General features: G+C 40.4%; 1 protein-coding gene across 2 annotated transcripts in view; it reads left to right on the forward strand.

Moving 5' to 3' along the window:
- The first annotated feature begins 7,634 nt into the window (after nucleotides 1-7,634).
- Nucleotides 7,635-23,099, forward strand: part of crebrf (creb3 regulatory factor) — a 38,028-nt gene continuing 22,563 nt past the window's right edge. The window contains exons 1-3 of one of the 2 annotated variants that reach the window (XM_012881483.3): nucleotides 7,635-7,798; nucleotides 18,550-18,764; nucleotides 21,319-21,444. In XM_012881483.3, coding sequence (XP_012736937.2) covers nucleotides 7,780-7,798; nucleotides 18,550-18,764; nucleotides 21,319-21,444 — 360 coding nt within the window. In that variant the 5' untranslated portion in view covers nucleotides 7,635-7,779. The remainder of the gene's footprint in view (nucleotides 7,799-18,549; nucleotides 18,765-21,318; nucleotides 21,445-23,099) is intronic. The other variant, XM_036142940.1, reaches the window with a different exon arrangement.

Genomic DNA, 23,099 nt, shown 5'->3' on the forward strand with positions numbered 1-23,099 from the left:
CTGGTATTGGACTTGATGAACATCAGCAGATGCCATGGCTCCCCCTGGCAAACTTCGCTCTGGACCTCGAGCATCTTCTGTGCCTTTCTGCTCGCCCAGTCAGTCCAGTTCTATTTTTCCTCTCAGCCCTAATACGGATATCTTCTGATGTTTCTGGTTCAGCAGCACTTTTAGCTCATGTCCTGGCTACATCTGTTTGTGGTGGGGGGCTGAAGCCCTAACTCCGGTCACAGTCCATACCCTGTAAATCTCCTTCAACTCTTGAATTGGCTTTGCTTCACGTTCCTCTCAAGCCTTCAGCTATCTCTGTGCACCCTGTCTACCACACGTTGTCCTTCCACTAAGCTTCCAATTAAAATTCTTGGATACGGCACTCTGGACATCTTGCGAGTCCGTAATCTCCCCCCCCCCCCCATGCATGCATTGGCCATAGCATTTCTGTATTGAAAGGCATTTTAATTTGGCTCGTATATATGTGTACATTTTCTGAGAAACAAAAATCCTGGCTTCTCATTGGCTGTAAGCCATAATCAACAAACCCGATTGAAATAAACCCTTTCAACATACGACTGTGTGGTGAATCTGTATTTAAAACTGATTAAATGAACTTTCAAAGGGCTTCTGATTTATTGAAATATAAGATTCGTTGCTTCCTGACACAGGATCTCAATAATAGAGTAATCTCAGCTGGGGTTTTGTAAATTAAAGCAACAACCATGCAGTGACTTATTGTGACCACTGGTGCTGTGCTCTATCCCCCCTTTCATCAGACTTTTTTTTTTTTTTTTTTTTCTTCAAACGATCCCTTCTTCCTGCTGCTTTTGTTGCGTAATCCAGTGGAAAGAATTTTTTTTTTCAGGGACCGGAGCCAGCCAGCTTTCAGTCTGGACAGAAAACAAAGCAGAGGACAGATCTGCTGCTGCTGATCGTTTTGGGGACAAATTTCTTCCACTGAAAGATGAGAGCCCGGCGGAGCACATCCCTGCCACTAACACGTAGAAATGTAAAGCTTTAAGTAATGCGACGTTTCCTGTCGCATATTGTTGATTTATTTCTGGGTGCGGGTCGTAAATGTCAGTGGACGGAGAATCTAACGGAGCTTTTCTGATCTTCCGAGTTTTGTCATATGAACATCTTGTGACTTAAAGGGGCTTCCATTGATAAACTGTGATTTATTTATTTTTTATCTTGTGACGAGAACTTTTATATATATATATATTATTATATATATATTATATATATATATATATATATATATAATATATATATAATTATATATATATATAATATTTTTTTTTTCTCAGCCATCACCCCCCTCCACTGCGTTCCCTTCGGTTTCACTCACTACTTTAGGGACGGACATTGCAAATTAGTCATGGCTATAAATGTGTTTAACGTACACACTTGTCCCCATCAACTAAATAAACCAACACGCAGAGCATTGATGTGACAATGTGGCAGCTTCCCGTGGGATTGTGTTTAGCATCTTCATTAGGTTTGGATCTTTTTACCTCTTTCTGAACTCAGACTAGGCTTCTGCATGCATCAGAGGGAAGGCCAGTCAAGGCTTTATGGAAAATACTCTTTAATAATGATGTTTGCTGTGTTAGCAGTGTCTTACTGAGCTGATGGTACCTGCTTCAGCAGGGGGGGGGGGGGGGGGGGGGGGGGGCATTTGATAGAAAGTGCCGGGTAGACAACCTTTGTGAATCTTTTTATTTATGTTTCCTTTTGTCGTAATTTGGTTAAAAGCAGTTAGGAAAACGTCTTTTGTGTCAACCCGAAGCTTCAGATAAGGGGACACAATGAGATCTTCTCTCACAATAAGTCAATCTTCTATAAAACTATTAATGTCTCCTTTAAAATATAAAATGTATAATGGAAATGAAACGATATTTGCTTATTTGTACATAAAAAAAAATGTTGATTCATTTATATTTGTTGTAGATGTTTTACAACTATCATGCATTCCTTCGGTAATCGTGACATTTTGTCACTTCACAACCACAAATGTTTGGGGTTTTGATGTATCAACCAACACAAAGTAGTGCAAATTGTAAAGAGGGAATAGAATTATAACTTTTTTAAAATATATAACAAAAAAGCGTGTCTTGCAGTTTTTTATTTAGTCCATTGAGACTGTGCTTTATATAGCAAGGTTGTACTACACTTACAGCTCAGAGACTTTTGGGTAATGTCTTCACCAACTTTTCCTGTCCAGAGATGGATTTTCCCCCCCCATTATTTGGTGAATCTCACTTATTATTTGGTAAATATCTCATACTCAGACATATTGAACAAAAGGCAAATTCTCCATTGTAATTGGGTATAAACTTGGTATAGGCCATTTTAATACATGAATGTGCTTTGATTTAAACCACTCAATTGTAGCACATATTGTACAGGTACATATCAGAAAATTAGAATATTGCATTAAAAGTGCAACATTTTTTACCAGTTATTTCAGAAAGTGAAGAGGTTATTTTATAGATACATTACATAGAATAAAATATTTCTAACTTCTTTCTTGTAATTTTGTTGATTATGACTCACAGGTGAAGAAAACCCAATATTTTGTGTCTCAGAAAATTAGAATATCACATTAGACCAATCAAGGAAACTTTATTTTAAGCACCAATGTCAGTCTTCTGAAAAGGTACGCCTATTTCTATGCACTCAATACTTGGCTGGTCCTCCTCTTGCAGGAATGACTGCATCAATGTCTTGTGGCCTAGATCAGCCTGTGGCTCTGCGTAGGTGTAATGGAAGCCCAGATTGCTTTAATAGCTGCCTACAGGTCATCTGCCTTGTTGGCTCTGGTGTCTCTCATCTGCCTCCTGACAACAACTCAGATTTTCTATGGGTTCGAGTCAGAACAGTTTTTGCTGGCCAATCAAAAACAGGAACACTATGGTCATTGAACCAGCTTTTGGTTGCTTTGACAGTTATTGGCACGAGCCGAGTCCTGCTGGAAAATAAAATCAGCTCATCCACACAGCGTGTCTGAAGAGGGAAGCTTGAAGTGCTCTAGCTCCCCCAAATTCTTGAATGAATTTCACTTGACAATCGTCTTAAGGCTGCAGTTCTCCCTGTTGCTGGTGCACCTACTCCTACCACATTTCGTCCTTCCACTGAATTTTCTGTTAATCTGCTTGGACGTTGAACTCTGTGAACAACCAGGTTCTTCAGGAATGACCTTTTGTGACTTCCCCTCCTTGTGAAGGGTGTTGATGACTGCCTTCTGGACATCTGTCCAGTCTGCAGTCTTCCCCATGATTGTGTCTCCTACTGACCCAGAGTGAGAGACTGACTCAGGAAACCTTTGCAGGTGTTTTGAGCTGATTAGCTGAAGGGTAACACCATGTGTTTACCCTTTTTCACAGTGTTCTAATTTTCTGAGACACTGTATTTAGGGTTTTCATTAACTGTAGGCCATAATAATCAAAATTACAAGAAACAAATCTATGTGTAATGATTCTTCATGATACATGAGCTTCACTTTCTGAGATGACTGGCTGTGAACATTGTACTTTTACGCAATATTAATTTTTTTTTTAGACGTATCTGTATGTTTACAGATATTGTCCTGCTGGAAGTTGATCCTCAACACCAATCTCAAATATTTCCGAGTCCTAAATTTATCTTTATCCGTCTTCCCTTCAACTCTGTTCAGGTTCCTTGTTCCTGCTGAAGAAAAACATCCACACAGCATTTTTGTTGCCACCCCACTAGTTATGGAGCTCTCGGCTGCTTCTCTGATTAATTCTCCACTCGCTCCGCCCATCAACTCTGAACGGCTTCTTTGTCCTTGCTAAAGAAAAGAAACCACAAGGAGGGTGGTTGGTGTGTTCAGCATAATGGCTTGGTTTTGTGCAAGTTTGAAAAGGTAAAGGGGTGTGAATATTTTAGCAAGCCAGAGCAAATGCAAGCAAAGTAGTCCTGCTGAGAGTTATTGAGCTTTAACATGGTGGCTAAAAACAAAACATGGTGACCAAAGTGCTAATTGCTAAAAACCTATAGAATTTACTGATTTAAAATTACAAACACAGTAATGATACAAATGATTCAAACATTTGACTTAAATAAGCGTATAAAGTATGATCTAAAACAAGAGCAAATTTCGTTGGAAGATTTCTCTATTTTTCCTAAAACAAATTGGCTTAAGAAGGTAATCAGTCTGGACAGTTGTAGATCCTGCAGTAGAGTGTTTCAGGTTGACGGGACAGAATAACAAAATGCTTTTTTACCAAGTTCTGACTGTACTAATGGAGCACTGAAATAAATACTGTAAAGTCTTCACTGCAAAAACAGAACTAGAAATAAGTAAAATATTCTTAAAATGAGTGTATTTGTCGTTGTTTTGAGCAGGCAAATAAGACTATTTGCCAATGGAATAAGATTTTTGCACTTAAAATAGGAACAATTCATCTCCATCTTCTTCTTTCAAGTGCAGGATGTCTAATTATCTTATTTTAGGGGTCAAAATACTCATTCCATTGGCAGATAATCCATTTTACCTACTCAAATCAAGGATAAATACACTAACTGATTTGTTCACTGTCTCCATTGTGGCTGTTTTCCTTTCAGACCTATTGCTGAAAGTGCTAAAATTACAATAAATAAATGAAATTAAATCTGTAATTATTTATCCACGTCATACCTAAAATAAAACTTTCAGAATTCTATCTGTAATTAAATTTCAAGAATTTACTTAATACATGCTGAAATGTTTAAATGTGAAGTTCATTAATCAAAATTTGAAGTCACCATCTAAAAAAATCGTGTATAGCTATTCACATATAATCTTACTGTCAGTTATCTCCACAATAAGTCTACTTTGATTCAATAAGTTTTATTTATATAGCGCCAATTCACAACACGTCAGCTCAAGGCACTGTACAAAGTCAAATTTAATCAAATCACACAGATTGTTCAAAAAGGAATCTAAGGAATCTATCTAAGCAGATTGTATCGTGTCTCTCCAAGCAGCATTCATTCCTCCTGAGAGAGCGTGGAGCCACAGTGGACAGTCGTCTGCATTGCGCAGCAATCCCTCAAACCGAGCATGCATGTTACAACTGTGGAGAGGAAAACTCCCCTTTAACAGGGAGGAAAACCCTCCATCAGAACCGGGCTTTGTGTGAACGGTCATCTGCCTCGACCCACTGGGGGTTACAGAAGACAGAGCAGAGACAAAAAGAGAAGACAGAAGCACACATTGATCCAGGAATCCTTTCTATGTTATATGGTAATGGAAGATGATCTGTCTCCCCTGGATGGTGTCACAGTTAACAGAACGCCAGACCATGTGTACCTAATATAAAAAAAGACAGAAAGAACATAAATTATACGATGAAATAACAACAACAATGTAAGAACTCAGCAAAGTGAGAGAAATAGATCTTGATGTCCTCCAGCAGCCTAAGCCTATATCATCATAACTACAGAGATATACCTCAGGATAACCTAAGTCACTATAACTATGAGCTTTGTCTTTAGAGTGAGTGTCAGCCTTTCCTTCTGAGTCTGATGTCTAAGTCTGACAAAGAAAGAAAGAAAACTGTGGGGCATTCAATGCCCTAAAACACCTTTCAGTTTCAATATTACTCAAGATACAAAAAATGAAAGTGAACTAAACAGTGATTCAAATACAGATGTCCAAAGATGCCATTGGCCAACCAAGCAGACATTGTGTTCGTTGATAGCAGCAGATGACATCCCAAACGATGGAAACATCAGGAAAAAGATACATGAGAAAGTAAAGAAATAAGAAGGACTCAGAGAAGAGCTGGAGCGAGCCTGGCTGTTGAAGGCAACAACAGTACCTGTGACGGCACCCGGCAGTGACCCTCGCACTGAGAAGTGGCTCCTGCAGATACCTGAAGAAACATCAGAGATATCAGTCCAGATGTGTCCTAGAAACAACAAAGATACTCCAAAAGATCAAGCTCCCAGGCTTCTGGGAGGAATACCCAAGCTTGACATGAACACCCTAAATATTCTTCATTCTTCTTGATTCTAACCCACCTTAACAAGGAAAATGGGGTTGGGTGAGAGTTTTATTTATTTTGGTTTAGACAGATAATCTCATTGAGACTTGTAGTCTAATTTATAAGACTGACCATACACATACAAATACAAACAATTACTTCAGATTTAATCAAAGAATTTCATATTTGAATACATATTCAATCTTTCAATGCTGATTTCCATTACTTTTTCCATATCAACCTTTTTATGAGAGGTTTAAGCAACTACTGATTATTTATTTATTACGTTTTTCCACTTCTGACACTCAATAGAATGCATTTATGAAATTATTTAAGAAAATAGATACATAATTGCATATTATTTTTCTAAATAAAATATTTGTTGTTTCTAACCTTTTTCCTTTCATTTGTTTTTTATCTTAAGTCATTTTTTGACACATTTCATTAATTATTTGATAATCTTTTTTATTTTATTTATAAACTGTTACATTTTTGAAACAGTATAGTATTAGTGACGTCATAGTATGATGGGAGTAAATAAGTACTGTTTCCATCTATTACATTTTGTCAGTTAATAATAGAGGACTAATTTCAAACTTTCATTATTTTTCTTATTAAAGTTTCAATAAACCAGATAAAAGCCCCAATGAGATCACAACCTCTTTCTCAAGGATGACTTGGCTAAAAAAAGGTGGCAGCACATGTCCTAATGGATGAGACAGACAAACAATAATAAAAAATATATAAGGTGTGAATAATCTGAAGTAAAATGTAGAGAAACAATATCAAAAAAGTTCCTTTGCCAGTTTCTAAAGATGGAGCAGCAGATCTTCAATAAAACCGGTTCTTACAGCTTCAGTTCAGTTGGAGTTCATTCCAAACAGAAGGGGAACAAAAACTGAATGCTTTCTATCTTTATAAATTATTAATGCATTTGTTTTTGTGTCTAAATCTTTACTCACACATTTATATAATTTTTTTTTCTTTATAAACTATGGCAATGTTGGACCTCCATATCCACTGTTTATTTATTGCCCCGAGTAATTTTGAAACTGAAACTGCATTTTTTTTATTCTGCCCCCACGTCTGGGCTCTAAAATGAAACTTCAGTGTCAGTTTAATTGTATGTTATTTTATTCGTGTAGATTACTGTCTTCCCTTAACCTTACTTATTCAGATATCTTAGTTTCACTTTTCAAGTAAAACGAAAGTGGGTGAAGCGCAAGTTTATATATATGTGTGTATATATAGTGTAACGATATATAATGTATATATAATAATAATTATTAGAATATTATAAAGAAAAGTAGCAAAACCTTATTTATTGTTGTTCTACTTCAATAATCTCATCGTTATATATATATATATATATATCATTAGTTTATTGGGAACATGGTGAAACCAATAAAATGTCACGGCAGTAGAAACAGTTTTGCTACTTTTTCTTTTAGTGTTTGGTATCTTTTGCGAACGATGCCGGTCGATTTCTCGCTGTTTTGTAACCCTAAATTGTGACTTTTAACCTGAAAACGGGGAAAATATTAAAACGTGTTGTCGTCCAGCTCGGAGCTCTTCTCCTATTGGCTGATGGGCGCACCACGTTGGTCGGGTAGTCACGCGTTTTCCAGAAACCCGTCAGGAAGGAGAAAAACAAAACAAACCCGAGAGAGAGAGAGAGAGAAAGAGAGAGAGAGAGAGCTGTAAAACCGTGTGGACTCCATTGGAAAGGGAAACATTTTTTAATCATCAGTCTAAGTCAAACACCGAAGTCTCGCAACGAGCGTGACGTATGCATGGGAGTCTTAAAAGTGAGTAGGACCGCTCCTAGTATGCTTCCTGAACCTTGAGTGTGTGTTTCGGCCGCGGTGGCTCGTTAGCTCCGAAGCTAGCTGCCTCTGGTTGTTGAGTGTCGGGCTGCAGCTGGGACGAGGAAGGGGGCGGACGGGAGGCCATACTGACCGACTTCTAGGTGAAAAATGGGACAATTATTTGTGACCGGGGCTCTGTGACATAAAATTGAACGCAAATAAACACGAGTAGAGTGGCATTTATTTTAAGCTCGTGGCTGTTTATGAAGGAGCAGAGACGTTAGGCTAGCTCACGTTGCACGATTAGCTGATATAAACGTCGGCCAGCGGGCTCCGGACCGACTCCACGGTGACATGTTGCCGATTTGGTGCCACCGGAGCTCGCAGAAGAGCGGATTCTGTGTCTGTTTACGTAAAAAAAAAAAACAGCTGTTATGTAAGGAGGCTGAAGTGTCAAAATAGCACCGCGTCGCTTATTATATGTGCCAGTTTCTCTCGTGCATTTGGGAATATGCAGGATTTCTGAGTGACCTGGCACCAGGAGTGTGATTGTTGAAGGAAAAGCCTGACTTTGGAGCCTCAGGTCTCCCTGGGTACACGCCCCCCATCATCAAACAGAGCCAGTGTTGCTGGAGAAAAGCTCGGTAATATCATCTGATCTGACCTCACATACACTCCGTGGGTCCTCACGTTCAGCCATTTAACTTCCGGGATTGTTAAATTTATTATTTTCTATCTTTTAAAAAAAAGCCTATTTTGTGGGGATTTATCCACCTAGTCTATCAGTACGGGAATGCATGTTGGTCTTTTGGAGAAAACACGAGCATACATGTTTTTTTTTGTTTTTTTTTTACCGCGGTGACTTTATTTCGTGTGCGATTGTGTTCAAATATGTCATAAATACTAATATGTAGGGCACGGGGATGTAGGCCTCCTAGTTGTTTATCTTCTGCTTCAACCTAGATTGAAACAAGCTGTTTATGATGAGGCAGGTTCTGTGATTGGCGGCCGGTGTGGCCTATCGGGCGCTCCGGAAGGCGGGCCTTCGTCTCGGCTCGACCAATAGGAAAGCCAGATTACGTGGGTGTTGGCACGACGCGTTAGATTGAGGTTTTGTTTTGCTTTGCAGAAGATCTGCGATGGGTGCAGAGACTGGCGAGACTCTGGTGACTTTATGGCTTTTACTGGAGGATAATATAGGTCATCTGCAATACATGTCGGCCTGTCAGGAAAAAGCGATTTATGTGAACCGAACGCTTGTGCTTTTAGATTCTGAAAAGAAGGGAAATTCCTGAGATATCCAGGTTTATTATTTTTTTTAGAGGAAAACACCGTCTGTTTGTGTCTTTTCCACTGACAGCATGGTTGCCTTAAAAATGTTTTGGGAAGACGCAAAACTCATTGCCCCTTCATCAGCAGCGTTTGAGGTAAAGTGAAACATTTATTTTTTACTTCTCTTTTATTTATGGTGATAGTAATGTCCTTTAGAATAATGTTATGAAATGCATCCATGTATATTAATGTGTTGTTTCCAGCTAGGTTTAGACCCTTAGGATTTTTTTTATGACACTCTTGAGTGAAAAAACTACGGTTTTAAGGGATCATCACATTCACACATACTTTTTTTTTTTTTTATAAAATGCAAAAAATGATTGTATTACCTTTTATATAAAACATAAAAACAGCTAAGTAATTGATACAGCTGTAGTACTGTTTTATAAAATGAAATGCTATATTGTTATTTAAATGTAGATACATAGATCAAAAATAAAACTACTAAAGCCCACAAAATTTAGAAGTAGCTTTTCAAGTAAACGTGATTATTCCGGAAAGTGTTATACGTTTGTGCTGTTCTGCTCTTCACGTCGAACAAAAGTATAACACGCTGCTTTTAGACCGTCTGTTATTCAAGCCGTCTGTTCTGAATAAGCTGTCAGTTAACCGGCTGTATTTTATTAAAAAGTCGCCTTTTAAGGTGAACTGAAAAGTGTTTTGAAGCTAACATCACTTACAGTTGCTAAATATACTTATTACTTATTATGAAAGACGCTAATTAAAAGACGCTTGCATTGACTAGATTTTAATTATAACATATTGAAAAAACAACAAAGCCTCCGATGTGTTTGCCGTTTTCCCTGACCACTTAGGTGTGTGAGATGTGAGGTGGGCCACCGAGGGAAAAGACCATACAGTCATTGAAGAGCGCTTGGAAGCGTACACGTTCAGCATGGTTCAGTGCGTTGTAATTAATTGTTGGAATTGGCCCTAAAATACAGCTGGAGTGTCTTTTTTTTTATTATTATTATTTTACTTTCCGGATAGACAAAAAACATCAACAAAGTTGGATATGTAAGTTCCGACATGAAATGTGCCCTTTTCGGCAAAGGATCGCCACCATGATAGCTAGCCACTAGCAGCAGGAGCTATTGCCAGGAGCAGGAGCTTACTGGACTATTTTTTATTTTTAAAAGAAAGGCAGATGGAGAGGAGGATGTCGCCCCAGAGAGAATCAGATGGAATAAAACAAGGAGTATAAGTCGAGCTTAGAACGTGACCGTGCCATAAAGGTATGAACATAAGTGGATACGTATTGAAGAGCAGAAAAGCTTCTGCAGTGCAGATGTAGCCGGTTAGCTTACAGACTTCACACAGTTTGGAGGCAAACTTTAAAAGATCTGCACAAAGAAAGTTTGGAGGCAGAGGAGACACACTTTGAGGCGATAAATATACAACAAGACTCACCGTCCGGTTATTGAGCCTGTCATCCTCTAAGTTATGACGGACAGCTCCGTGAAGTTAGTTATAGGTTGCCGTCCTCCTGTTTGACCTTCTGGCTGTCTCCCCCCTCCACCCACCCAGCGGTGGTTGTAAAACAGGACGACAACAAGATGACAAACTTGCGCAGCTCGAATATAAACTTGGGACCAACTTCACCGCAATGTGACTGTCTTCATACTCTGAATGCAAAAGTGAAAAGTCTCCACTTCATTCCAGAGACCCAGCTTTTGTTTCATGTTCATACTGATGTATATAAACCCACTACCTCTATGAAGTCTTCTGGTATTTTTATTTTTTTTTTGGATTTAAAGGAGGCCTCTCCTAACGTGGCAACAACTGGAAAGTAATGGCGTTCTTGTTTCTTCAGCGTTCTTCTATAGCTGGCTGTGGCTCACTATACGTCAGGCAGCTCCGCCCACCAAAATAAGGCCACTAGTACTGCATTTATTGAAACAAATATGCTAAGGATAAGTTATTGCAGTTGACGTCAGCGGAATCGGTCCCTTGAATGTTTCGTGGCAGTGTCTCACTAAATGGTATTCGAGCTATGTCAATATTTGCCGATTTGATTTCAGTTCACCTTCAATATGAATGATGGGCGGCAGGAAGAGAGCTTTATGTGACAGGAGGTTCCTCCATAGAGAGAGCAGTTTGGAATCCAGTTTAAATTGAATCAATTTACGGATTATTCCAACATGTGCATCAAAATATATCCCTTACCTGTTTTTGAGTTTTATATACGTGATGGTTCTTCGTTTTTACTAATTTAATAAAAAGGGGATGAAAAAAAATCAGATTTTTCCGAATTTGACCTGATCAGAGCTGATTCCTGGCTGATCGATTGTCACATCTGCCATTCGTACTGATGTCAGTCAGGATATACATGACAAGCACATCTTTTCTTTTTAATTACTAAAGGTTCAAACAGAGGCCAGGTTAAATCTTTTTGTATAGATGTTTGCTCCTTTGATTAAAGAGGATTTAAAAAAGGCATGTTTTATATTTGACTTATACTTAGCTTAACGTTAGGTGTGTTATCCCTATTTGACAAAACCTTGCGGACCGACATCATTGAAGCGTTGCAGCCTTCAAGCAGCTCTGCTTCTCTGTAGTATTTCAATATATCAGTTAAATTGAGCAAACACTGAGACCTGCCTCAGCAGGAAAAGCCCCAGTGGCCCGCATCCAGAAATTATTACACCGTTGTTCAGCAATTAACCGGGGAATCAGATGTGCCTATTTCCGACATAATTAAAAGGCTCTTTGAAAAATAAATAAGCTAAGTCTGCTCGACCTTTTTTTTTATCCTTTTAAAAACAAAAGCACCGCTGTCAGAATGAGGCCGTCGCCGTCTGTGGCTTTTCTTTTTGTTGAGTTTTTAAGATTTCCCCTCCCTGGGCTTGAAGGTTTGTTGGTGAGCCGCCGTGGAGCAGATTCAAACATCCGATCGGAAGAATGCGGCCGCGAGCACGAGCGCCCCATTATAAATGTCTGCTGTCTTTCCAGTGCAAGGATAGTTTAACTAGGAGCAGCGAGGCTTCATACAAGTAATACTGTGCAGAGTTTCAAATGAAACCATAAGCAATGATTTAGATTATCGGGTCAGTATAGGTAATTGTTGCTCTTCTCTTTTAGATAAAGGAAATTGGATCACGTTTTTGTTATTTGTGTAAAAACCGCACTGTGTCAGTACCCTAAAACCGTAGTGTTTGTGCTGAAGGTCATCTTATCCCAGGAATCTAATATCCGCCAGAGGTCAGTCGTACCAGCGGAGCAGCGCTGGTGATGAACCCATCCGCCGTTTTACAGCCGATCCGGATTCTCCCTCTGGGGATAATAACTCCTAAAAACATCTTTAAACTTTGTTTTACGCCTTTTCTAGGATGTAACACACATAGATCATAAAAGTGTGTTGCATTTCCTCAATTCAGGTAGAAGATTTAAATCGAATGGAAAACGAGGGAATTGCAAGAATCATTGAAGCTAATGTCTCCTAGCTTTTTGTTTTTACTTCACTAAGCTTAAGACCAAGTGCACCGGAGGACCATCGGCGGCTTTATGCCTTTAAAGGTTGAGAAAAGTGTCACTTTTTAGTTTTGATGCTTTTTTAGTTAACTTCTAACTTCAATTAGCAGCCGTTTGACTTGTGCATCACTTACAAACGAGTGCATTACCGGTGGGTCTATTTAACCTCTTTTTAACAAGTACAATTGCTCTCCAGGCATTTCAATTTAGTAGTTGTACCTACAAGAAATAGTCCAATAACAGAATACAATAGAAATCTCCATTATTGTCCAGCAGTGGGGAAATCCAGGTATACCAGCAGCAAGTAAGCAAAAAGTTTCCAACAAAGCAAAATATTGCGCAAACAACTTATTGAGTCTGTTGGAAGCAGCGATGGCAGTAAACCAGTGTCTGATTCTTGTGTCGGTGTTACAGGTCTCTCTTGTAAATCAGACCACCAAAGCCTCAATCAGATTATCTGTCCAAATAAAAATAATAAAAAAAAATAAAGTCTGAACAGCTGCCGGAAGCAAGGATCCACAATGGGTTGGTGCATTTCATTGTGTTTGCACCAAATTAGAAAGACAAAAAACACCTTCAAAGCATTCGAGCTGCTGCTGCTTCAGCTTCACTTGGACGTGCCTCTAATTTCTACAACGAGATTCACGTCTGCAAAAGCCTTGCATTTTATTTACGGGTCCCTGGAATCTTCCAGACGTCCATTGTCCGCCTGTTCGTCATGAGAAAACCCTGACTTAAAAAAAAAAAAAAAAAAGGACATGCATGCAGCAGTGACAGTGGAAATGTTGTCCTTGGGTGAAGTGAAAGGGCCTGTTTTTCTCAAGCGATAACGGCTGCACTGTTACTGTAGCGCAAATAAACCCTGCAGCAGCAGCAGCATGTAGAAAAGGCACACAGCTGCATTCATTCACCAGAGATACAACAACAGAACCATTGAGACACACATTTTTTAAGTTTTATGTCACGATAATAGTTTTTTGGGATATTCCATTTCATGCATATTACATGCTTACATTGGCTCACTTTTGACTAGCATGGGCGATGAAGTGATTGATTGGAAAAGAGTAATGCTAAACGGCCTCGTCCTGAATGTGGTGGTAACTAGCACTCGGTAACCGGTCTGCATGTAGCAGCATGTAATCTAAACAAGCAACAAAACCCCCCCCTCACCTTTAGGGACAATCGGCTGTTATTTAGCATCTATTTCGGTCTGTTGCCACGCTGTCCGAACACATTCAGGGCCTGACAACCTTTTGTGATGCGCGCTCCGCTCTCACATGTCCCCCTTTTCATAAACAGGCTGGCATCTCCGGCGTGTTATTTCTGCAGCAATTAGCGCCTCTCTGGTATCAGTCCAGGGAAGATACTGCGGGTTGGCCTACTTGGATCCTGTCCAGTGTTGTGAGGCAAAGGCGTATCACCTGTTTGCGCGATAAGAGGAGATACGAGATGGACCCAGCGTGCTCACGGTTAAACTTCCGTGCAATTTGCGCGACGGGCCGTGCAACGGGGCATAGTTGAGAAGTGAAACAAGCACACATGGTTTTCAATCGTCATTTTACAACTAAAGATCTGCGCCGAGCCCCTCTGAGTCAGTTCGTACCGAGACGACGTTTTACCCGGCTTTGACTAGGCCATTCCTACACATGAATGTATTTTCATCTAAACCGATTGACTGTAGCGGTTAGGGTAGGTGTTGGGAACATTTGGAGCATTCTCAAGTCTTTTGTTGAGTTTTGCCTGCTTTCTCGCCGTATTTCCCTGCATTTAGCGCCCTCTATCTTCCAATCAACCCCGGCCAGCTTTGCTGTTCCCGCTAAAGAAAAGCAGCCCCACAGAATAATGCTGCCGCTGTCAGGTTGATGTGCAGGTCTCATCTGAAGATGTCTGCTTCTTCGACAAGGTTGCTTTGTCCCCCTTTGTGGTTTGTGGCAAACTGCAAACGGGATTTTATTTTTATTTTTTTTTGCGGCTTTCCTTTAAGTGCAGACCAAAAGTCGTCCTGTCAGCGGATTTCTCTGCAGCTCATCCAGAGTTACCAGAGTTGGGCGCGCCTTTCATTAACGCTGCCCCGGTCCAACCAGTCAGATCAGGTAGACGTCCATAACTCTTTCTGTTTTTCAGACATACAGGACTGTCTCAGAAAATTAGAATATTGTGATAAAGTTCTTTATTTTCTGTAATGCAATTAAAAAAACATGAAATGTCATACATTCTGGATTCATTACAAATCAACTAAAAAAAATTGCAAGCCTTTTATTGTTTTAATATCGCTGATTATGGCGTACAGCTGAAGAAAACTAAAAAAACCTATCTCAAAATATTACAATATTTCCTCAGACCAAGTAAAAAAAAAATATATAACAGCAAAACAAAATCAAACATTTGAAAATGTCCATTAATGCACTCAGTACTTGGTTGGGAATCCTTTTGCACAGATTACTGCATCAATGCGGCGTGGCATGGAGGCAATCAGCCTGTGGCATTGCTGAGGTGTTATGGATGCCCAGGATGCTTCAATAGCGGCCTTTAGCTCATTTGCATTGTTGGCTCTGGTGTCTTTCAGCTTCTTCTTCACAATACCCCACAAATTCTCTATGGGGTTCAGGTCAGGGGAATTGGCAGGCCAATCAAGGACAGTAATGCCATGGTCAGTACACCAGTTACTGTGAGAATCTTATGTCGTCTCTTAACCACTACCATACTTGTGATTTAGTTTACTGAACCAAGCTGAGTGTTTTTCAAGGCTCAGGAAACCCTGCAGTGTTTCGAGTTAATTAGACGATTCAAGTGATTAGTTGAATACAATACTAGTATACTTTTTCACGATATTCTAATATAGGATTTTTTAGTTTTCTTCAGCTGTAAGCCATAATCAGCGATAATAAAACAATAAAAGGCTTGCGATGTTTCAGTTGATTTGTAATGAATCCAGAATGTATGACATTTCATGTTTTTTAATTGCATTACAGAAAATAAAGAACTTTATCACAATATTCTAATTTTCTGAGACAGTCCTGTAGACATCGGGCAGTTCTCTGCGAGATGTTCAAAGTTAAAATGAACCAAGTCTGTTTGGATATGACCCCAAAACGTCGCCCCCGACCGGTCCGCTGGGTCCGCTGCTCTCTGTGATGCCGCTTGTTCACTAATTTTCTCTAACAACCGTCTAAAATCTCAAACGAATCCCTGCTCCAGGATTTTTGTGAAGATCTCGAGCTCTTACACTAAGATTAAGTCATGCAGAGATGAGCCTTTGTAAAACAGACACTGAATTCAGTTCACATCAATCCAGTTTATTCCCGTATAATCCACAGATTCAAATCCAGCTACATACAGTCCACTCCAGTCCAGCTGGTATAAGGTTATCCGTCTGAGGAAGCCCGGCCGATTGCACCACTGGACCCGCTTTGCAGCCGATCTGAGACAGAAACATGTTCGACTTTCACACAGGAAGTCGTGTGTTTCAAGATCGTTGCGAAGGGAGCGAAGAATGACGGCGCACGTTGCAAGTAACAGAAATGACCGTTTGATTTATTCCACCGCCGGAGCAGCTACTTAATAATAGTTAATAATTTCTGCAGGTCGGTAAAATTGCTCCGAGTGAAGGCAGCGTTTTTATTAACCGGACTTTGAAAGGCAGAACCTGACCCGGAGCTCAGGCTTCAGTAAAGAACTTTTTTTTTTTTATATTGAAACTGCAAAAATACTGTGCCTTTAGCAATCTTTGATTATGTGCATTGTTTTGGTAATTAGCTGTAAAGGTTGTGCATTTGTTTTTGTGTTTAAAACTCTAAAAGTTTGCACTAGTAAAGAAAACCTCCATCTCTAGGCCGTGTGCAAGAACCCTGACCCCAGCTTGAACTCTGGGCTTCTGTCAGGCTTACTCATAAAGTTTCGTCTCTTCGTCATAGCCTGCATGAGCCTCTGGTCTGAGATTTTTAGGCCTTTCTCTGACAAACAAACGTGTGCATCGTCACTTTGGCTTGTTTTGCTGTTCTTTGTAAGATTTCCGTTTTGCGGCGTTCTTGTTCTCTCCGCGGCTGTCGAGGATCAGGATTGATGCAGCTGCTTTGTTGTGTTTAAAACCGTGTGTGTTTCCTCATTCCGGCTCCGCCGCAAATGAAACCAGACACAAACGCGGCGGAAGATCTTGCGCACCGAGATCCGAAGATAGTCCCCGAAATTTGTTACTTCGGAGGTCGAGCTGGGTCCAGATCCGCTCCGGGCCGATCGACCCGACATGCGCTCGCCCGAGGCGGCCAGCTCTCCTCGGTTTGTGTGTTTGGTGAGGTGCTGCTTTCACAACTACCAGTCGTTTGCACTGCAGCGTTTATCTGCCACTTCCTGTCTTTACACGAAACCCGTACACGGGGAGATGAAACTGTCAGGGGGGGGAGAAGTTTTATTTTTGTCAGCAAAGGGAAGTCGTGTTGTTCGCTGGTCTCGTACAGGGGTGTGATTGGTGAGTTTTTTTTTTTTTTTTGCGTCCTGTGATCACTGCTTAGGGTCATGTCTCTATGCAGATCTTTGTATTTGTTATGCAAAACAAGCCGAGATAAATACGGGGCCGTGTAGCTCAGCTGTGAGAAAAAAGCGAGTAGAGGAAAGGAAGCAAGGTGTTTTTTTTTTTGTTTTTTTTGTGCTGTGGTTCGCTCAGAGCAAATCTTGCTTTCGCTATTTGCTGCAACTTTAATCAACATTTTCAAGCCTGGGGTTTAACTCCGGTAGTGTTCAGTGACGTTTGTTCAATTGCAACTTAGCTCTCCAGAAACGACGAGAGCGATGCCATCTGATGTTTGAAATAAAGCCAAAGAAGGCGAGCAGGATTTATATATATATATATATAGACGGCCGTACATTAAAGAGCAGGTACAGCAGAGTAATGAGATCGTTATGGGAATGGTCATGAATGTTAATAGGGGTCTAATGTGTAGAAAATGCACGCCAGTAAGCGAGAGCTGGCTGGGTATACAGATTGCTGATGTCGTATCTCATCTGGTGTGGCTAACTGCACATAATTGGATTCAGCGGCTTCACCCGCCATATTTCCGTGTGCTTTCTGTTCCCTGCATCAATTTTCTGCCTCGCACCTTATAGATTATACGTATCTGCAAGCATATGTCGTTGCTAAATGTGCATTCATTTCTCTAACATAGGAAAACCCTTTAAAAAAAATCTGATTCATTCATGTTTACATACCTTCTAGGTTGTCTCATATTTTTTTTTTTTAGATTTTCTTTTTTATGCTTTTTATTTTGTGTTTACGGCCCAAGCTGCTTAGCAATAGTTTAACGACAAGCCTAGCATCGTTATACAGGGTGCTTGCGCAAGTCTTGAAAGTCTTAATAAGTATGGAATTTTGAAACACTGTTTTCCAGACCTTGAAAAGTCTTGAATTTTGTGTGAAAGTCTTAATAAAGTATGGGGAAAAAAAATGTGTGGTAGAATTTTACAGTATGCTCAAAGGCATTGTGAACTTAGAAATAGGAAGGTAGGCTATAAAACTATAATTTTACTAACTGGTCACGTACTGTATTAGCCTAATGGAATCAAACACTTGTTTGATGTGAAATTCATTTACTTGTGATTTTCATGTTATGAAACGTTTTCATCAGTAAAAGCATAATTTACTGTGAACAATGCATTTGTTCATTGAATACTAGCCTATAAAAATTAACATTTCTAATAAACAGTTTGTACAATCTCAACCAATGAAGTAGGCAGTAGGCACACAAGTATACAAGTACATAAAGTTAAGGTCTTGGGGGGAAAAAATATCAGTTTTGAAAAAGTCTGGAATTTTAATTTGGAAAAAGAGCAAGCACCCTGTTATACCTTTTAATGCTGAAGCTTCATTTTATTTGTTTTGTTTTTACTTTTGACACTTTTTTTTTGTTTCCATCCCGTCAACAACTTTTCTCTCTGTTTTTTTTTTTTTCCCCCAGACCTGAGGCACACAGAGAAACACACCAGACCACAACAGACCGGACGCTTTCTCCGCTTCCTTCCCAGCCTCCCAGGCTGCTCTCCCCCAGCCCTCTGTGATCGTCTCCTCCGGCAAAGTTTTTATCGCGCCGACCGACTCAGACCAGTGGGACTGGACAGGAGACCCAGAGGTTCCCACCGCTGGAGCTCTAAGCTGCGCCTGGCAATGCCTCAGGTAGGAGGCGCTGCGGGGGGAAAGCTCGTTCCCCGATTTTACACGTAGACGAGTACGCTGCGTCTGTCGGATTTGTTTTCCGTGAAAAAGGCTCGATGGCTTTTAAACGGAAACGCTTGAAACACGGTAGGCAGATGCAGTCGGAGAGGATCGCAGGTATGAGTCACCGACCCCTGGATCAGTCAGACGTCAGCGCTGATGCAGCATCAGCACGGCTGCTGATGTAGACGGGCAAGCAATGAAAGAGAAAATTAACTTGTTGGTTTGTTAATTCAGGGAGCTTTTCCAAACCACGTCTAAAGACGGAGCGTTGAACCATTTTTAGACGCTAATAATAAAATCCTAAAAAGGCAAAGCAGTTTTGTCAAAGCACTCTTTAGCATAATATTCTTCATTCTAGAAGCTGTCATATTGATTATTTGTATGCACTTACAGACCACTCTGCTTTTCTCAAATAACTTTTTTTCAAATCTAGTGGGCTGTAATTGTATGGTGTTTTCTCATTTTGCTAACCAAACGTCTCGGAGCTGTTTTCTCCCTTTGAAAAGCCAGACCAGGCCGCGTACTGTCTTTGTGTAACCGTCAAACACCTGGTGCCCTCATTCATTTTCCCACTTTTTTTTTTTTTATTGCTGTAGTTTCGTTAAAGGTCACTTCTGTTTACAATTACAGAAATACTCATAAAACCAGAGATGTACGCAGCACTTTTATCTCTGTCACCGATGATCACAGCAGTCAAAACGACAGAGTTTTACACTCGAGGTTCCCGCACAGCCTGAAAAGGTTAGGAAAAATTTGGGGGTTTTGTTTGACGTGTTGAAAGTCTAGAAAGATATTCATATTTCTAGACTTTATTTCCTCTTTGCCGCTCTTTCTATTCTTTCAGCCATCCGCCTGACAGCCCGTGCGTCTGTCTATCCTTGCATCTGTTCGTCTATGCTATACTCTACAGCCAGTGGTTCTTTAAAAAGCCTGAGCCCTATATATAAATAACACCTGTGAAGATTTCCATTTATAATTTCATTTATTTAAAGCCTACAAGTACACTACTATCATGCGATGACGCAATCCTCGCGTGAACCGAGTCCGGCCTTGCAGAGGAGCTCCGCTCTGAAACACGGCGCTCCCACATTTAGTGGAACCCCGGGGTCACGTGGAAGGTGTGTAGAAAACCTATAAGCTGGAGACAAATGTCCAGTTTGGTGCTGCAATTAAGCTCCCGTAAACCTGTGAATTTAATTACATTTAAATGACTGTCAATATGGGTGATAATCTTTTTAGTCGTATCTTGTAAATATTGTAGATTTTGACAACTCTTAAAGAACAACTAACCCCCAAAATCAATTTTTTTTGTTTTTTTGCGAGTAACTTGTATACATGATGTCTTATAGAACTGTATACATGTCCCGGTCATTGTTTTGACGAATGTACTGCATTTGCTTTTCGAATCATTATTGGTATTGGCTTAAAAGGTATTGTGACGTCGGCCCCTAAAAACTGTAGCTTTCCTCATGTGGGGTACAACAACAACTCGTCCCGTACGCCTTCGTAGCGATTCGGAGTTGGAACAGAGAGCGTTGCGATCTTACTATAAAATTTTCAGGTTAGCGATTTATTAGCTTAGCATTCAGTTAGTTTATTTAGCATTTGTTTACCTTGTTCTAGTAGCACAGCATGTTCCCTGGTCCGCCAGGCACCGCCTCCTTTAGGTACATTTAAAAATATTAGATGTGGCCGTAGTCAGGCTCTGCTACAAGAGATCAGAAGGTCTTTGAGAAAACATCAAACAGGACAGGCCTGCATCGTGTTTTTGTTGGGTTGTGATTTCTACTGTGATGACTTCTATTAATCAGGCACAGGAAAAGGTACTTGGTGTTAACACATCAGAACTAGTCTTTAAATGAGTGAATATTAGATGGCATATGTAGCGCGTCTTCTCCCCCTGTGAGTTTGTCCGGTGCGGCGATGCAGAGTGATGGGAGGAGCAGCGTTTAATCACGTCGTTGCATGATCAGACGGTCCTGGGTGAGACGAGTGTAGGCTGAAGTGGAACGGTGTTTCTGAGCGTTATATTTATAGATGATTATTACACCTGGCGAGGTGAGCGGGCAACAGCTGAACATGCGATCACACCCTATCTGTGTCGCCATGGCAGCATGTTTTTTTTTTTTTTAATCCAGAAGGTTCTGCTGTTTGGTTATTAACGCAGCATTAAGAAAAACGCATTTCACGCACAAGATGTCACATCTCCACTAAAATGCAAAGACGGTAGTGATCGTTGATACGTTGAACCTTTTTTCCTGACAGAGACACCTTATTTAAGAGAATGCAGTGAGAGGCTGCGTATTTACTTGCATTAAGATAATTTTATTTCCATGCAGTGCAATAATGACACAGACTTGGTATTTAGTCTCTGTTTGACCGATATTTGCAGAAATTAGGCACACCCTGTTAACTTCACTGAAAAAAACAAAATAGAAGCCATCATGGTTAAGATGGTTGGTCGGGTTTGCGTTCTTTTTGCTCACTCTAGTCTCGGTGTGTCTTCCACCAGCCCAGCGTCAGTGGGATGGAGCCTCCCTTTGGGGACGCCTTTCAGAACTACTCATTTGCTGACCAAGCCCTAACCAGCACTGAGCTGCTGGCCACCAACTCTGACCCAGATTTCATGTACGAGTTGGTGAGTGAACCCGCACAAACACACACACACGCGCACAAAATAAATCTACCAACAACTGTCCAACAACCAGGCTTCGGACTACATGAGCTGTGCTTTGAGACCTTTTTCTTTTAGCGTCGGCCACAGCTGCTCACACCAAGCTGTCGCTCATTTACGTCCAGATGTGGTCTAACCCAGTGAGCTGCCTCCTAAGCATATGCAAAAGCCAATTAAGTAAAAAAAAAACATATATATGGGTTTGTCACTTCCAGAAATACTCTAAATATTTAAGATTTGTTTTGTGAAGCCTTTTATAAATATGATTTTCTCTCACCGATGGCCCGTCTGGAAACTTTAAAGGGAAAAATATATCGTAAACACTCTTCTTGTTAATATCCTGATGATCAGAAAGGACTGAGCTAAAGTCCGGCTGCTTCCGATTCGAGCCTGTTTGCTGTTGCGATGTCCCGGATAACTGAGAATCTGCACAGACATCCTGAAGCTGTGTTTACATGCACAAAATTTCACAATTGGATTGATATGTATTCGTACTAAAAAAATGGCCATATAAAGTGGCCGATAACTGTGAGTTTTCGACATGAAAAAAATAGAATAGGTGTGGCATGCATTTATAATTCACCGCCTTTTACTCTGATACCACCAAATAGAATACAGTATATCCAATTGCCTTTAGAAGTCATCTAATTACTAAAAAAAGACAGATGTGTAATTTACTCCCATAATGGATCCAGCTGTTCCGTAAAGGCCTCAGAGGTTTGTTAGGGAGCATCAGTGAACAAACGAACATCACAAAGACCAAGGAACACAGCAGACATGTCAGGGAGAAAGTTGTGGAAAGGTTTAAAGCAGGGATCACCAACATGGCGCCCGCGGGCACCAAGTAGCCCCTAAGGACCCCATGTGGTGCCCGCTAGCCTGTTCTAAAAAAAAAAAAAAAAAAAAAAAGCACAATCCACCAGTGAGCTGCATCTAAAACGTTGCTCCGTTACTATTCCTGTTTATTCACAGTTGCATTTATGTAGATTTAACAATGACAATATTTATAACAAAGCATGAAAAATGTGTTTAATTTACATAAAGTTAAGGGGAACGCTGACTCTATTTTAGTTCAGAGAGTCAGAGTCAAAGCATGTTTAGGTTATAAAAGGTTGATCATTTCACAGAGCGCTGTTCTATCCACCATCTGATCAATTTATCTAATTCATATCTGACCGACCAAGTGAGGATATTATTGATCAAACAGCAGCCAAGAGGCCCATGGTAACTCTGGAGGAGCTACAGAGACCTGCAGCTCAGGTGGGAGAATCTACAAATGTTAATTGTCCACTCGGCTGATCTGGGCTTTATGGAAGTGTGGCAAGAGCAAAAGACGCTTATTTAAGAAAGCCACCAAAAAATGCAGTTTTTTAGTTTGCCTCAAGCCGTACAGGGTTCACAGCAAAGCTGGAAGACGGGCCCGATGAGGCCAAAATTTAACTTTTTGGCCTACGTGCAAATTGCCACGTATGCTGGAAAGCTAGAGCTGCTTATTGAGCCGAACACTCAATCATTATGGTGAAATGGGGTTGACGCAGCATTATGCTGTGGGGATCGTAAATATGAGGAAATACTGGAAGAAAACCTGTCAGTGGCTGCAAATGTCTTGAGACTTTGAC

Source organism: Fundulus heteroclitus, chromosome 11 (genome assembly GCF_011125445.2).
Source record: "Fundulus heteroclitus isolate FHET01 chromosome 11, MU-UCD_Fhet_4.1, whole genome shotgun sequence".
In the NCBI taxonomy this organism is placed as follows: domain Eukaryota; kingdom Metazoa; phylum Chordata; class Actinopteri; order Cyprinodontiformes; family Fundulidae; genus Fundulus; species Fundulus heteroclitus.